A 17,986-nucleotide genomic window follows, 5' to 3' on the forward strand; every position below is an offset into this window, starting at 1 on the left:
CTTATGCTTCTCTCTCCCCTCCCCCTCCTTTTAAACCTACTCCTCATCTTTCATTCTCCAGTCTTGCCGAAGGGTCTCGGCCTGAAACGTCGACTGTACTCTTTTCCACAGATGCTGCTTGGCCTGCTGAGTTCCTCCAGCATTTTGTGTGTGTACCCCTCAGGCTCGCCTTGCTCGTGTTCGTCTAGGGGAAGCAGCCTTAGGCCCTGTCAGACTGGGTAATCACATTTGTGTGGATGCCGTGTAATGTACCCCCAGTTACAAACCCACAACGCAAAATATCAGACAGTACACCATATGCAATTAAATGATTGAACTTTATGAATCTTAATCTGAATATAGGGTTAGTAATGAAAATAAAAAAAGGGCCCAAGTCAAGTCAAAGTCATGTTGGGGCTCACTCAGCAGTTATTCTTCCACCATCGGTCTCCTCCGAGCGTTGCCAACCTTCGGACCCTCAGATCCCAGTCCACTCCGTCCGGTGGCCTACCAGCTCTCTCCACACTCATCTTCCCTCTTCATCTCTCCTCGACAAAAGACCGCGAAACAACATCCTTCCAGATATACAAGACAAAACAACAATCTCCGATTGGCTAACATGCATACTCAAGTCCTGTTATCTTCAGCCATAACCCAAACATTGCTGCTACAGAGAAACCGTTACCTCAGCAGTGAACATTACAGAGAAGCCATTACATTAGCCTTAGCAGTGAAACATTACAAAGAAGCCATTACATGTGGATTATTTTTATTAGTTAGATCTAGCTGTCAGATGTAACAGTGTGTTTTATCGATGATTCTTCCCGAGTAATGTCCCGTGAGGCTGCTGTGTTAATGCATTGTGGAAGAAAGTGTAGAAAATAATTGTTTTCATAATTTCTCTAGCGTTGCTTAATGGCAGAATCTCACAACAACTGAATGCTTGCTGTTCATGTTGATAAGTTCCAACTTGAGTCCGACGTCCATGCGCTGCTTCCCATCCAGAACAATTAAAGCCACGTCCCTTTCTATTGCACAGTAGTGGCTTACAGCTTCTGGAATGCTTTTCAGTTTTGATTTCAGAGTCAAAGATGTTGGGTACAATCAGTTTCAAAAGTATCTGTACTTTGCTTATCCAAAGTCTGATACTTGAATGTCCTTCCCCCTTCTTCACCATTAAATTTCTCCTATGCTCCCAATGGCAATAGATCTAAATCTCATTCAGATTCCTGCTGGAGGCGGGTGTTCATTTTTAAATTTCTTGTGGCACCCATAAGTGTCCTTCCATTGCTCATAATATTTCAGTTCCATTATGAGTTTCGATAGTTCCTAATTTTTCCATGCCCCATGATCTTTACTTTCTCTACAGTTCTGCCAATTGCATCCACCCACACACTTCTCGACACATAACCTGCCTGTCAAATCTTCTTTTAGATTTTGGACTTAAAAAAGAAAATGCACATATAATTCCGTTCAGATTTGAGCAATTGTCAGAATTGAACATTCCTCAAAGCTTTCTCTTGTCCTGGGCCCACCAGAAAACCTGCAAGGTATGTTTAACTGATTGTCTCTAGCCCTCTGCTAATGCAAGAATTGTTGCCAGACAGGTCTGATCTGAGTAGGAAGCTATCAGTGCTTCTTAGTTTACACTACATTTCCATGGAACATTTGGATCCTGATGTCCTGTAGGCCTTCCAGTTATCTGTGTGAAGGAGACTGGAAAGTCCAGGGTAGAGCCACTTGGCAACCTAGTGAGTGGAAGTTTCTCTTTTGTTTACCTTCTCCAGTGATGCCCACGGCCTATTTCTTGCTCAACTTTTGTCTGTCAGTTCTATTAAAATTAGGATTGTGTATGTTTCAGATCACAGAACTACACAACTATTGGTAATGAGAAGTTCCATTAAACAGTGGCAAGTGTATTAAGGAATTTTCTTGGTTAATTTTAAGCTTTGAGCAAAGACTTTTTAAAATGATGAATAAACCCACTGCATCGATAGTTTTAAACTGTGTTGCAGGATGATTGGAGAGGTTTGGTTCAGTTTTTGTGTCCAGTTTGGAGGTTGAGGTGGCCGGCTGACCAAAAAGTAGTGTCAGCACACTGCTGAGGTCTGGCCTTTAATGCTCATGTGGTTTTGGGAGATATGATGGATGTGAGCTTAAAAGTGGTTCCATGTGCTGATCTCATCAGAGCTGCTAACCATCGGTTTGGCCATGAACTTGAAGTATGATCTGAAAGCAATTTGGTAAATGATTTGATTTCCAAAGTCAGATGATATTCTCTTCAACCTACTTAAATTAGAGTCAATGTTTTAGTCATTGCTGTTGTGTGTTTTTTTTTGCAGAAACTGTTAGGTTGCATTGGTAACGATTGGTATCCATCAGTCTCATGTATTAGCTCAGCAAGATTGAGCAACCATATTCTGACAAGCAGTTGTGGGAAGTGAGGACTGGAAAGGACTCTGGCTCTCCCCTCTATTTTGACACTGATGAGATAGGAGTATGTCCTATCATAATGTGAATGTGTTCTCAATTGCTGCATTGGCTGAGTCACCAATAGATTTGAAACAGTTTTCAGTTATGTACAGTCTTAGGAGCCCTAGATTTTTAAAAATCTGGTTTCAGATGGTATGGCCTCTGTGGAGCCCTGATCACAACATTATTGAGGCTGTCTGGGATTACACAGAGACAGAAGCAGATGAGACAGCCAAAGTCTGCAGAAGAACTGTGGCAAGTTCTCCAAGGTGCTTGGAACAACCTACCAGCCGATTTTCTTAGAAAACTGCTTGGCAGTGTCCCTGAGATAATTGATGTATTTTTAAAGGCAAAGGGTGCTCACACCAATTATTGACTTGATTTAGTTTTATACTGCTTACTGCTCTTTGTAGTATTTTTTTTGATATTTAGGCACTTCTTATTTAATTATCTTTGAATCACCTTCGTTATCAGAATTTTTTTTACATGTGCCTAAGATTTCTGCATACTACTTTAGAACAATTATACAGTAGCAGTTCAGGATTGATCACCATTTATATGCTGGTTATTCACTGAATCAATTTCGAACCATTTCCATCGAGCTGCTTTCATTCTGCGGCTATGTACCATCTTATGTTCCAAGTGGTTCGCATTATTCCCTAAATTTGCAGTATCATCTTCCTGAATTCCTCCTTTTAGTGTGCTCTAACGACCGAATGGACTTAGTTTTTCCCCAATGCCTCACTCTGTATGCTTCACAGTGAATTTTACAAATTAAATATTTATTTTTGATTCTATTAAGAGAGGAGTTAAAACCTATTCATGTGTCAAAGCTCTTTAAAATTATTTTTAAATGGCCTCTTCTGAATTGCTTCTTCCTCCTTGCTCTAGACGGGAAGTGGTCGTAGTAATTTACCTATGGACTCAGTAAGTTCTTAATTCTAGGCATTTTAGTCAGTATGGCTTCAGTATATTTTTGGGCAAATGTGAGCCCACATCTGAAAACGCTGTTTTTCATCTGATGGTTCGTAGGGATTACAAATTATTTCTCAGCTCTTTGCTTGTGTAGAAATTCTAGTGCAGCCAGATATCTCTGCCAGGTGATTGTTGGTCTGGCATGCAAATGAAAGTGTTGGTGGTGGGTCTGCTACTGCAAGTTGGCATAATACTGCCATACAGGACCAAGTCTGCCTCTCAGAGGGCTGTCTCTGAAGATTTGGGGGCTTGGAGTTTCAGTTGGAGGCTAAGAAGCTATCTGGTTATTTGTGGAAAGAAGTCAGTGAAATGATTCTCAAACAGTAATGACCAGTTTTCAAACTGTTTGAGCGTTAAAAACTGGGCTCCAGTGAGTCATGGTTCTGTTGTGAGCTTGGGGAATAGAGGATGCAGGTTGGGTGAATGCAATATGTAAAGTTGAATCAGTCCAAGAAGTACCCCTTCAGTTACGGTAGTGATACAAAATAGCCCATTTTTTTGGGGCGGGTGCGAGGAGAGAATGTTAATGCTATTAATTTCCACATTATTTTGTTCCCTGTTACTTAAACTTGAAATGTTCACTTGTTTTTGCAAATGGCTATCCCTGTAAGGAATTCTCTTCAGCTCTCAGTTTATTTTGTTCCAATTAGTAGCACCAAGTAATTGGTAAAATTGTTCTTTCCCACTGCTCCAAACCCAAAAAGCATTGACAACCTCTTGGACAGCTAAGAACTTTGGGGTGGCATGGTAGTGTAGTGCAATGCTTTACAGTATGAGTGACCTGGGTTCAATTCCTGTCACTGCCTGTAAGGAGTTTGTATGTACTCCCTGTGACCATGTCCGTTTACTCCAGTGCCGGGTGTTCCTGTTTCCTCCACAGACTTAATGGTTGGTAGGCTAATTAGTTATTGTAAATTGTCCCATGGTTAGACTAAGATTAAGTTGGGGAATTGCTAGGCGACAGGGCTCAAAAGGCCGGAAGGAACCGTTCTATGCTGTATCTCAATAACTAACAAACTAAATAAATATATTTTGTATTGAATTCATAATCTTGTGTAATTGTCCTGCGAAACTGGGACCTCAAATAAAGATTGCTAATGATACTTTTTAAAATTCTGTGTTTCATTTCTGTTGCTATTTTGCTTTTTTTGATGACATAACTGAGAAAATGATTGGAGGAATCAACCAACTGTAGTAGAATTAGAATACATATTGATGAAATATTATGATAATTAGTCAATGCATGCTTATTAATTGAATACATTTTCAAAAGGAAAAAATGCACGAGTTATGGGAAATGGAGTAGCAGGCTTTCTCCTAAGTATTCATAATCAAGTTACCTGTTTTGTGCCCTTCTGAGGTTTATTTACATAAAGTAATTTTGTCTGCGTATGCTTGAGGCTTGTCCTTGAGTTCCTTGAAACGTTGAAATAAAGTTCACAGTGTGATGCTTTTTGACTTCTAAATATGACAAAGGATATGAATGCTGGAGGGGCAGATCAAGTTCACTTTACAAACCTGATGAATGCACATTCTCACATTCACAAGCAACTTGAAAAGCTTTTTTAAAGGAGTCCCTACTGCAGAGTATTATTTTCACTAATCACTGTTACATGATGTGCTTGTAACGCTAGATTTAATTTTGAGCAGATTAATTTCTGAGCAGCAGTTAGAATAACAATATCATTGGTTTGGTGTACGTATTTTAAGAAAGGACTTCTAGTTGGGGGTCAAGCTATATACACCTGTGTGTGACTTAATGTTTTTGAAATTTTGTACTCTTCTAACGGAGGGATATTGCATTCAATCACAAATAGCATTTGGACAGGCCCATGATTATTCTGATTTGTATACAGAAGAGACTTCAAATGCTGGAATCTAAAGCAAAGATAGACGCGATGTGTCCAGCTCCATCTGTGAAAGCAAACTGGTGGTTGATGCTTTGGGTTGAGACCTTGCGTCAAGGACAGTGTTAGAGGAAAGACAGCCAGCACAGAAATGTGAGAGAAGGCATGGAGCAGAGGCTGGTGGGTGAGGAATGGAAGTTCAAAGTAAAATTTATTATCAGAGTACATACATTTCACACATACAACCTTGAGATTCTTTTTCTGTGGGCATACTTAGCTAATCTACAGAACAGTAACTGTGAGCAGGGTCAATGGACCACAAACTATGCAAATGCAGATATAAATAGATAGAAATAAATGACAAGAATGAAATAACAAGATAGAGTCCTTAAAGTGAGCTCACTGGTTGTGGGAACACCAGAAGTAGATTGAGTGTAGTTCAAGAGGCTGATGGTTGAGGGGTAGGAACTGTTCTTGAATCTGGTGGTGCGAGTCCTGAGGCTCTTGTACCTTCTACCTGATGACAGTATTAAGAACAGACTATGGCCTGGGTGGTGAGGATCTTTGATGATGGATGCTGCTTTTCTATGGCAATGTTTCATGTAGTTGTGCTCAATGGTTGGGAGGATTTTACCAGCAATGTACTGGGCCAAATCCTTTTGTAGGATTTTCCGCACAAAGGCATTGGTGCCACTGGAGAGTGGAATGATGGGCAGATGGAGCCAGATGGAGTGGTGGGATGGGGGGAAGCTTAGTGTCAGAAAAAGATAGTAAAAATAAAAGGGTACATGGGAACAGGTTGGTCGGGGGGGGGTGGGGGGAGGTAGAGACAGGGCGTGAAGCTGATGTGGAACCAGGAAAGGGAGGGGTGATGGGCACATGGAAGTAGTTGGGGGATGGAATAGGTAGGATAGGCCAAGTGAGAAGAAGCGCAGGTAGATAGGTGGATGGGTGATGAGCAGAGGAACCAGGTGAGAAAGGGTAATTAATCTAGGTAACATTGTCCAGGAGGAGGGGTGGTAGTGGAGAGGAAATGGAAATGATGGAGAACGGGAGAGAGAACCCAGGTGGACTGGCATAAATGAGATCGGGATAGAGTGGGTCTGGCTAAACCTGAACTCAAAAATTTGATGCTCATTCCATCTGGATTGCAGACTATCCAGGTGGAATGAGATAGTGTTTTATAGATTGCTTCACTGCGGTAGTAGGAGAGGTTGAGGGGTGGGGGAATGGGAAAGGGAGGTGAAATAACATACAACCAATTACCCAGTAGCCTCTGTCTCTAAACAACCCCTCATCCTTCTCGACTTTGGTTCTTCTGTCTTATGATCACCCACCCACCTGGTTCCACTCAGCCGGTTCAAAGGTCCAAAGACCCTATTTAATGTCAGACAAATGTATTCAATGTACATCCTGAAGTGCTTTTTCTTCGCAACCATCCACGAAAACAGAGAAGTGCTCCAAAGAATGAACAACAGTTAAACGTTAGAACCCCAAAAGTCCCTGCCCCCAGCTCCCCTCCCTTCCGCGCGTCAGCAAGTAACAACCACCCCTTCCTCCACTGGCAAAAAAAGAGCATCGGCACTCTCCACCCAGCACTCAAGAGTGAGCAAAGCAATAGCAAAGACACAGACTTGCTGTTACCCCAAAGACTTCATGTTTCACCCGGCATTCGACATACCACAGGCTCTCTCTCTCCCTAATAAGGGAGAAGGAGGTGCCTCTGTTTTCTCAGCGAGCGGGGAGACTAACGAACAACTTGCTGGTTTACAATGTTTCTCACCTCTTTGTACTAGCTATCTTTCCTCTATGTTCTTAGTCTTGACACAGCTTTTTGATCCAAATTGTCCACTGTCCCTTTGCCTCCACAGATGCTACCCGACTCATTGAGTTTCTTTGTTAAAACTCTGATTTGTCTTTACTTGCAACAGTGTGTAGTAAAATTTGAGGAAGTTTCCTAGTATAGTTAGAATTTAAAGTTAAAAGAACTGATGTTTTCTAAGGGGGAAATGTCAGTCTTGTTCCTTTCTACATACATAGCAATCTGCAAAACTCTTAAAAAAAAAACTGACCTTGAAGTACTCAGATTTGGGAGACTCCGAACATGATGGAAAATATGTTACACAAATACAAATCTTTTATAGTTGTAGTGAGAATATAGATGTAGAGATATTCTCTCTGCAGTGGGAATTCTGCCATGTCCATTTAAGGGGGCAAGTATTTTCAGTAAGTGTACTTGTTTTAAAGTAAATTATCTTTTAGTATATTTTGCATTAAATGTACATTAAATCAGAAAAAATACTGTACATTATCAATTGTGTATCCTTGTACCATTAAAACACAATACAACACACCACACAGAAAGTATAAATGGGGAGCTTGTATGCATCTCTGTACCATGACTAATAATTGTCACTACGTGCTCCTGAATATGCCATGACATGCTCTGAAGAACATGGATATGACAAAAATATGCATAATTTTGGTGATCTTTTCATCTTTTTATTTGTTTACTGGTACTAAGTTGCTGATCTCAGTGACAGAGTTGCTGCTGAGGCTTTTCATCTATGATCACACTTGTGTTAAGTCACCATTCTATTTCTCTCTCCCCCCCTCCCGTCTTTATCTTTTTAATTTCATTTTAATGCCTGCTTCAATATACTCCATCAGATTCTTCTCAGAAAAAGTTCAGGATACATTGCTGCTCTGTATCTGGCCAAAATGTGGCAATAATGCAATGGAAAATGTAGAAGCAGAGTAATCTTCCTACAGCTGGAATTCAGATTTTCGGTTATGTATTATTTATCATCATGATTATGTGCCGTGGCGTGGGCAATCATGATCTTCCATCTGTCATTAATCAGAAGTTCTAATAAGCTCTTCCAAACTTTTGCCTGTCTTTCTCTTGAAGTAACTCATAAATGTCATACACTGTCAACCAGAAATTTTTCTTCCATCAATTTTTCCTGTCACTGCAAGATGTTCAGCTTCTCTTTCCTCAGTACATGTCCCAGAAATTCCAGCTGCAGTTGCCTGACTGATGATATCAGCTCTCTTCTTGTTCTGGCTTTTGGTGACACTTCCTCCTTTGTCATGCTGTCCTTCCACAATATTTTCATTATTCTTCTCAAAAACGACATCTCTGCGGCTTCGAGTCTTCCCTCATTTATACCATTTCCATTTAAGGAGATGGAGGTGGAAACAAATTGGAAAAGTGATTGCCATTCTGAAGCAGATGATGTGTGTACCTTGAAATATCTTGATATTCAGTACCGGTATTATATTTGTGTTTGATGCAATCATTACATTTTATCAAGCATTGAAGCAGAATATCCAAGTTGTATTTACTGGAGGATTGTCCTACTTACCAAGTTTCTTGTTGATATTAATTGAGTCATAGAAAAGAATAGCACAGAAGTAGCCCTTCGGCCCATCTAGTTCATGCCGTACCAATCCCTGCTAGAAGGTTGAATGTTGGTATGGATCTTTCCCATGATCGAATGAGATGTTTCAAATTGTGTCTGCACACATTGTTTAGTTGATCAGAGTAATGATTTGTTAAGGTTAGGCCATGTTGAGTAAAATATGTTTGATAAGTTTGAACTATTTTCGGGAGATGATCAACATAGTTGGTTGAGTGAACTTGGCCTTTTCTCCTTGGAGCGACAGAGGATAAGAGGTGACCTGGTATAAGGTGATGAAAGGCATTGATTGTGTGGATAGCCAGAGGCTTTTTCCCGGGGCTGAAATGGCTAACACAAGGGGGTATAGTTTTAAGGTGCTCGGAAGTAGATACAGAGGGGAGATCAGGGGTAAGTGTTTCACATAAATGTGTGTGGAATGCACTGCCGGTGGTGGAGGCAGATACAATAGGGTCTTTTAAGAGACTCTTAGATAGGTACGTGAAGTGTAGAAAAATAGAGAGCTGTGTGGTAGGGTAATTCTAGGCAGTTTCTAGAGTAAGTTACGTGGCTAGCACAACATTGTGCGCCGAAGGGCCTGTCATGTGCTGTAGATTTCTGTGTTATACAGTGGACATTGTATTTTTAGGAATGATTTTTATATGGACTCAGAGCAGGGGAAAGTGAACATTTTTAAAGTTGAACACAGCTTTGTGTTGAGCACATTTCAGAATCAAGTTTAGTGTCACTGGCATATGTCGTAAAATGTGTTGTTTTGTGGTAGCAAGCAATACAATGCAATACATAATAGGAAAAAAACCCATGAATTACAGTAATGCATAATAAGTAATGAGGTAGTGTTCAGGGGTTCAATGTCCATTCAGAAATCTGATGGCAGAGAGGAAAGAACTGTTTTTGAATTGTTGATTGTGTGCCTTCCGGCTCCTGTACCTCCTTCCTGATGGTAGCAATGAGAAGAGGGCATGCCCTGGGTGATGGAGGTCCTTCATGATTGGTGACACTTTGGGCATCGCTTCATGAAGATGTACTGGAGACTGTGGAGGCTAGTACCCGTGATGGAGCTGACTGAGTTCACAAACTTTCTGCAGCTTCTATGGATCCTGTGCAGTAGCCTCTCCCCCCTCCTCTCCCCCCTCCCATATCAGACAATGATGCATTCAGTTAGAATATTTTCCAGGGTACATCTGTAGAAACTTGCCAGTATCTTTTGTAACATACCAAATCATAAACTCTTAATGAAATATTGCCGCTGTCGTGCCTTCTTCGTAACTGCATCGATTATGTTGGGCCCAGCATAGATCCTCAGACCTATCATATCCTTGAGGTAAAATACCAAGCTGTTCACTGTTGGCTTTTGTGGAAATAAGTTTGATTTGTATTGTGCTAGTAGTTTTGTTGATACCTAATATCCTCTTAATCACTTATTATCTGCCATTGTGGTACAAATATAATGGTTTGTGTTTACCAACCGTTTTTCTTTGTTGTTGCAGAATTCTATGAACCTTCCTCCTGATAAGGCCAGATTGCTGAGACAGTATGACAATGTGAAGAAATGGGAGCTCATCTGTGACCAGGTAATGCCAACTGAAAACTTGCTTGTTTAAATTATAAAGTCAGGGAAAAGGAATAATGTTTGAACACATATATAGAACACATGAATATCAGATGGCCTCCTTGCTGAATTCTCAATAACTGTTCTTTAACTTTCAACACCAAATATGTGTTTGTAATCATTGTTTATTGTGGCGTCCAAAGCTTTTAATATTTAGTGGCTTAAATATATGTTTGTGATACATTCTGCTTCCCATTTAATCGTGGGGTATTGAATAGATGTGTTAGTGCAGCAGATATTGAGGTGAATGGGCAGGTCTGCATGCTGCATAGCACCTGTTAGTTAACCAAATGATAATTAATAGTTGTGTAATTTGCATAGCATAAAAAAGTTGCATGCTATGTGAAGGCTGGAAAAGATCACTGTAGCAGCCAAGCCAAACTAAATTAAAGTCAGAACAATTGCCGCAGCTGGCAACCCTACGGAATCGTTATTCTTGCATGACGCCAATAATGATTGATCCAAAAGTCGAGGATATGTATTTGATCCTTTATTAGCAATTAGCAAACATATAGTCTTGAAGCAATGAAACTTAAGCATACCCAAGTGTAAGCTCAACATAACCGAGTGGTCAGCAAAAGATACGATGTCCGCCGGTCCCCAGCTACTACAAATGAATGAGTAACTCATTCCCTTCACTGAATTACCAAGTCCCACTGGTTACCATAATAAACACACAACACAGAATAAAATGCAGATAGAAAGCAGATGCGTGGCTCCTACAATGACCTTAAGTCGTGAAAATTATATTATTGTTTTTAATGAATGCAAAAATTAGTTGACAGTGATAAAGTGGTCTCCATTTCTATGAAGCTTCAGAAATATATTTCCAAGCCATGATGTGTGATAACTGGTTTGATCATAAGACCAATAAGATATAGGAGCAGAAGTAGGCCATTCGGCCCATCGTGTCTGCTCCATCATTCAATCATAGGCTGATCCAATTCTTCCAGTCATCCCCACTCCCCTGCCTTCTCCCCATTCCCTTTGATACCCTGGCTAATCAAGAACCTATCTATCTCTGCCTTAAATGCAGCCAATGACTTGGCCTCCACAGCCGCCCATGCCAACAAGTTCCACAGGTTTACCACCCTCTGACTAAAGTAATTTCTCCACATTTGGTAGCTGTTGGTTTCTTGATATCATCGTCAATTTGAGTATAGCTTTAGTATATGCTCAGAAATGATTGGTTTAGGAATATGCCTGCAGGTACAGTATGGAATGTGGAGAGTAACTCAATTAAAAAATCTTCATAAAAGACGTTCTAGAAAAAGACACAGTCCTGTTTTCCCCAAGAATTTAAAGGTGGAATACCCACCTCACCCACGGGTATCACTTGCTGGAATAGAACTGAGCAGTAAAGAGCTTTATCCGCTCTACTTCGTGTAACACTTGCTATTATCATCTCAGAGTAACATCCATGCAGATTGCAGTATCTTCCACCAGCACTAATCCCTTTACAACCTGCCTTTCCAAATAGTTGCCATATGCTAATTCTGGAAGTTGACTTCTCATGAGTTTATAGTGTAAGATGTAAGGGTTGTGTTTGGTAGGAGCTGAAGTCAGAGAAATAATTTATGGCTTGGTGACTTCTTGGGATGTGGGCATTGTTGAGAGTTAAAAGTCATCAAGGCAGAGAGGAACGGTGGCTGGATTTTAATGCTTGCTAAACCGCAGAATGTGGTGGAGCCAATCAGGGAGAAGTTGAAGCAATTCAGCAAGAAGAAGAGCTTCATTGTCACGAAGGCCGAGATGAAGCCAGATCAATGTACGAATGGCCCTTCCCCACCATTACTGTGATATTATCCTGGGAAGGGATCTAAAGTAAACAGTTGTACCTAATATGAATAAACATTTAGTTTCTGAAATTGGAGACCATAGTTGTCGATTTGAAGGATCATTGGAAGAATAGGAAAACCTCGTGTGGGATTTATCTCAACCCTCAAACATCGAGTTCTGAAGTTCCATTGGACACAGTTTCGGAATGGCCAAGGTGACAATCGGCACTGTTACTGAAACCAAACAAGAATAGTTGTAATTATGGTGTTGTGTTTATCTCATAAAAGATACTACACAGTTGCTAAGTGAAAAAGAATCATTGAACTAAACAGTGGCCATTCCTGGAGCCAGAATTATATAAACAGCAAGTGACCTTCTGTCTTCAGTTCCAGTAAGGTGGATTTGCCTGTCTGGCACCGTGATCTGAAAGACTTAAAATGGATTAGTAACTGATTATCGCAATTGTTTTCTAGATCCAAGACAACTGTAGGTCACACACGAGTGACTGGTTGCGTAATACATAATCCCTTGTGATAAATGCTAGTTGCTCAGTTGCTATCTTTCAGTGATGATAACAGATTTTCATATACATTCCATGTCGTCATTTACTTTTTCTCTACTCGTCTACTCCCTTTTTTCCCTCATATTTTCCCATGAAGCATTAACTTCTAATTGTTTCATTTTCCATCAACTTTCGGTTCGTTTTTTGATAGCCGATGTTAGTCGGTCAGTTAGGGGGAGCAATCAGGAGCTGATCATGCCCTGTAAAATAAGCACATTTTAGTGAAGGTCATTTGGCAATGCAGACAATCAGGTCTATCTTTTTTATATCGGGGACTGAAACCAATTGTCTAACCCCTTCTATCATTGCAGCCAAGATGAGCTGAAAAATCAGATTGAAACATTTCTGAAGGCTAATCTACTTAATTGATAAATCAGTTTAGGGTGCCATAATATTCTGGAATCAGAGAAAAGGATAAAGTGATTGATTCTGTAGGAGGAGATTTGATTTGAAAAGGATATCTTTAATGCAGTATTTGTATAGCTTCCGCATCAGTTATAAGATCAGATGATGGAAATTGGAAGATTATTCTTGATTTTTGCTTCAGTGCATGTGAGTTTTGCTAGGTTTAAACTCTGCCATTTTGGTGTTCTTTCTGGTGTTAGAGTGCCCTCTCTTTAAAATATGACAGGTTGTAATGAATCTGAGCAAGTACTATACACAATTCTTTAAAAGAGGATGTTTCATTCCTTCTTTGGTAATAAGATAGGAAAATGGAAAAGAGAGTCTACCTTCAGTAGTCAGAGTCATAGAAAAGTACTGCACAGAAGCAGTCCCTTTGGCCTGTCTAGTCCATGCCGAACCATTTGAATTGACTAACCCCATCAATCCATCTAGTCTCTGCTGAATCATTTCATCTGCCTAGTCCCATCAACCTGCACACGGACCATAGCCCTCCATACCCTTCCCATCCACGTATCCATCCAAACATTACTTAAACTTTGAAATCAAGCTTGCATGCACCACTTGTGCTGGGAGTTCGTTCCACGCTCTCACGGCCCTCTGAGCGAAGAAGTCTCTGCAGAACAACATTAGCTAATGTCCAATCCTCTGGTACTTCACCTGTTGCTAAGAGTGTTTTAAATATTTCTGCTCGGGGCCCCTGCAATTTCGGCACTTGCCTCCCACGGCATGCTTTGCCAGAAAACAGCCTGTCCCAATCCGCATTTGTCAGATCCTTTCTGACACCATGAAAATTGGCCTTTCTCCAATATAGAATTTCAACCCCAGACCAGACTAATCTTTTTCAGTATTTGCGTTCAGTCTAATGGCATTATGATCGCTTGATGCAAAGTGTTCCCCTACACAAATTTCTGTCACCTGCCCTGTCTAATTCCCTAATAGGAGATCAAGTATTGCACACTCTCTCATTGAGACTTCTACAGTATATTATATACTGATTAAGGAAACATTCCTGAGCACATTTGACAAACACTGTTCCATGAGTCCTTTTACAGTATGGGAGTTCCAGTCAATGTGTGGAAAGTTAAAATCACCTACTGTCACAACCTTGTGTTTCCTGCAACCGTCTGCGATCTTTCGACAAATTTGTTCCTCTAAATCCTGCGGATTATTGGGTGGTCTATGATATAGCCCCATTAACATGGTCATACCTTTCTTATACCTCAGTTCCACACATAAAGCCTCACTAGGCGAGTTCTTCAGTCTGTCTTGACTGAGCACTGCTGTGACATTTTCCCTGACTAGTAACGCCAACCCTCCTCCTTTAATCCCACCTGTTCAGTCGAGCCTGAACCAATGGAACCCCCGAATATTAAGCTGTCAGTCCTGCCCCTCCTGCAAACAAGTATCAATAATGGCTACAACGTCATAATTCCAGGTGCTGATCCATGCCCTGAGCACATCCGCCTTTCCTACGATACTTCTTGCATTGAAGTATACACAGCTCAGGACACTAGTTGCACCATGCTCAGCCTTTTGATTCCTGACTTTGACTGAGGTCTAAACAGCATCTTTCTCCACAAGCTCTCCATTATCTGTTTTGGAATTCTGGTTCTTGTACCCCTGCAGCTTTAGTTTAAGCACCCCTGTGCAGCAGTAGTGAATCTTCCCACTAGGATATTACAGACATCCCACCCTGCAAAAACTCATTTCAGGGAGGTAGCGCTATCAATTTGCGGGAGACTCCCGGAACTTCCAGGAGAGGTGGGATGTCTGCAATAGAGTAGCTCTTTAGCAGCTAGCCAGCTAGTTTAAATAACGTTAGCTACACTAATGAACGAATGACACCTGTTAAACTCACTTTAACATGTCTGTTACAGTCTTAACCCCCCATGGGCAATAGAAAAGTCATTGTTGCAAACAGTACAGCGAGCAACACTGTCATTATTTTTGACCCCTGTTAGGCAGGAGTACACTTTAGTGTAGTCTGGGGTGAAGTATGTTTTATATTTTCTTCTTTTTGGAACACTGCCATGGTGCTTGCGCTCTCTCTCTCCCTCTCGCTCCCTCTCGCCCTCGCCCGCTCTCTCTCGCCTGCTCTCTCTCGCTCTCTCTCTCCCTCTCGCTCCCTCTCGCCCTCGCCCGCTCTCTCTCGCCTGCTTTCTCTCGCTCTCTCTCTCTCTCTCAAAAAAATCAATTTCCAGGATATTGTATATAATTTGCGGGCATCAGGGAGCCGCTGTCAATATGTGGAAGACTCCCGGAACTTCCGGGAGAGGTGGAATGTCTGATATTAGTCCCCCTCCAGTTTGGGTGCAAACCGACTTCTCTGTACCTGTCCCACCTTCCCTGGAAGAGAGCCCAATGATCCAAAAATCTGATATCCTCCTTCCTCCACCAACTCCTTAGCCATATGTTAAACTGTATGATCTTCCTACTTTTAGCACATGCCACGGATGGGAAACCTGAGATCGCAACCCTGGAGGTCCTGTCTTTTAACTTGGCACCTTAAGTCCCTGAACTCACTTTGCAGGGCCCCGTCACTCTTCCTGTCTCTGGCTGCTCACTCTCCCACTTGCTGAGGATTCGATCTGAGATGTCCCGGATCCTGGCAGCTGCAAGGCAACAAACCTACTGGGTATCTCGTCCTCATCCACAGAGCCTCCTTTCTGTTGTTTCCCTAACCAATAAATCCCCTGTCACCCCTTCTCCCCTCCTTCCTTGAGTCACAGAGGCAGATTCAGTGCCAGAGGCCTGGTGGCTGTGACTTCCCTCTGCTAGGTCACACCTCCCCTCCCCCAGCAGTATTGAATATCCAGTATTGCTGATTGTACGCTGTTTTTGCCATCAATGTGCGTATTTTCTAATATATGTGGAATATAGACACACTTCATTTGTGTCATTACCTTTCCATGGCATTTTTTTTGTGGTTATGTTCAATGCGCTGTATACATGTAGGATGCTGTTTTCAGCATACTGTCGCCCAAAATCCATAGCACAAATTCAGCACCGTCATCCATTCAGCAAGTGTTGAATCCCGGGCCTCCCTGTTTCCTTCTGCAACTGGATCCTTGACTTCCTCATCGGAAGACCACAGGACTCAAAGAGTTGGATTAGAATGGATTATTCTTTGCTCCTCCAGAGGCGTGAAGCTAAGTGGCAAACAGACTGCAGCATCACACCTGATTGATGTGCCACCTATCATGAAATATAACTCTGTCATGCATCTTCCAGTTGTTTGGAAATCCTGGCACACCTGTTAACCCGAAGGTGAGGCAGGGAGTTCGATGTACGGCTGAGTCGGGGTCGGGAATGCTAACAGTCAGGAACATGGGTACTGTAATGCAAGAGGCAGACTGCTTGTATGTGTCAACTCGTTTTGCCAAGTTCAAACTCGCTATTACTTATTTATGTAGCAATACAGCGCGGGTAGGTGCTTCCGGCTCGTCGAACCACACCGCCCCATAACCCCCGACAACCCTCATTAACCCTAACCCAATCACGGAACAGTTTACAATGACCAGTTAACCTGGCTGATACACCTTTGGACTGTGGGAGGAGACAGGAGCACCCAGGAAATACCCATGCATTCCACAGAGAGAACGTGTCGAGACTCTTTACAGACAGCCCCGGAATTGAACTCTGAACTCCGGGCTCCACTGTACTCGGACACTAACCGCCACACCACCGTGGCTTCATTCTCCTCCCACTCCTTTTAGGCTCACCAGACTTTATCCTCCTTTAACAGTTACTGAAAATTTTTATTTATTATTATTATGTATTTAAAAAAAAGAGAATGAAATAGAAGAGATGTGGGGAATGGATGTGTCCAAATGGAAGTCAGCAGTCTGGAAAATCTGGTAGTTCAACACTACCAAAAGTCCTGAGCATGCCAGATTATTGAAGTTGAATTGCATTTTACTTGAAGGCCTTTATTTGTCAAACAGCAATCAAATCAAGCCAGGCAGTTGTTTGAACTTGAATTCTCTGAATTATTAGTGCAGGTTTTTGGATTGCTAGTCTAAACAGCCACCACTCCTTGGTACATACTGTTCCACAGCACTGAATTACTGAGATAGGGAGGTAGCTGTTTGAGCATTTTAGCAGATATGGATGAATATCATGCATTTGAAGGATAAGGTACATCTGGAAGCGGTGTAAGCTATTTCAATAAAGGAAGTGATGCCAGAAATAGAACAGAGAATAACATTTCACTTCTAATTTCCCCAAAATAGAGGAAAAGTGTGCTCTAAAAGCAATTTTTTGTTAAACATTTGTGAAAGTAGCTGATTTAGATATAATAGAAGTTTACTTTGTGCTGAAATGAGAGAACCGTCTCATTTAAAGCTAAACTCAGCTTGGTACAGAAATGTTCGAGGTTGTTGTAGCATGGTCTCAGATCCAGATGGTTTGTATCCATTCCATTTCAAGTTCTGAGCTGGTGACGACACCAGTGTGGGGTCCCGTACTCTGCCACGAAGATCCTAATGGGACAAGTAGCTTGGAGGGTCCTTCCACTGTGTTCCTGATGAATGATCTCAAGGTTCTCAATGCCATGCTCAGTGTAATCTCTCCCAAGTTTAGACAGGGGTTACATGAGTCACTGGCGATTATGCTCTTTCCTGATGTGCTCTGAACCTCGGAACTAGTTTCAACCTTTCACCTCGTAATCTGTTTCATTGGCAGAGCTGAAATAGAACGTCTATTTCAGGAGTCCAGTGTCAGGTATTTGATCAATGTGGCCTGCCCATCAGAGACAACTGAGTCTAATAATGGCCCTGATGCTGGGGTTAATGGCGTAGGAAATGCTGCCTCTGGTTTGATTATCCTGTCAGTGATTTTGTAGAGATAGCATTGGTGGGATCTTTCTAGTGCTCTTGAGGTGCCTGCTATTGATTTTCCACAACTCACAAGGTAGACGATAAACTTTGCAGTT

The 17,986-nt window shown here is 41.6% G+C and overlaps 1 protein-coding gene across 7 annotated transcripts in view; it reads left to right on the forward strand.

Annotated features, from left to right (window-relative positions):
- The window catches only part of fmnl2a (formin-like 2a), a 249,783-nt gene that overhangs the window by 123,872 nt on the left and 107,925 nt on the right, over positions 1–17,986 (forward strand). For all 7 annotated transcript variants that reach the window (XR_010018460.1, XM_063052256.1, XM_063052258.1 and 4 more), the window contains exon 2: positions 10,186–10,269. Coding sequence is in view for 6 of the 7 variants with exons in the window: in XM_063052256.1 (XP_062908326.1) it covers positions 10,186–10,269 (84 nt within the window). In the remaining variant the exon portion in view is untranslated. The remainder of the gene's footprint in view (positions 1–10,185; positions 10,270–17,986) is intronic.

This window comes from Mobula hypostoma, chromosome 6 (assembly GCF_963921235.1).
Source record: "Mobula hypostoma chromosome 6, sMobHyp1.1, whole genome shotgun sequence".
Taxonomy (NCBI): domain Eukaryota; kingdom Metazoa; phylum Chordata; class Chondrichthyes; order Myliobatiformes; family Myliobatidae; genus Mobula; species Mobula hypostoma.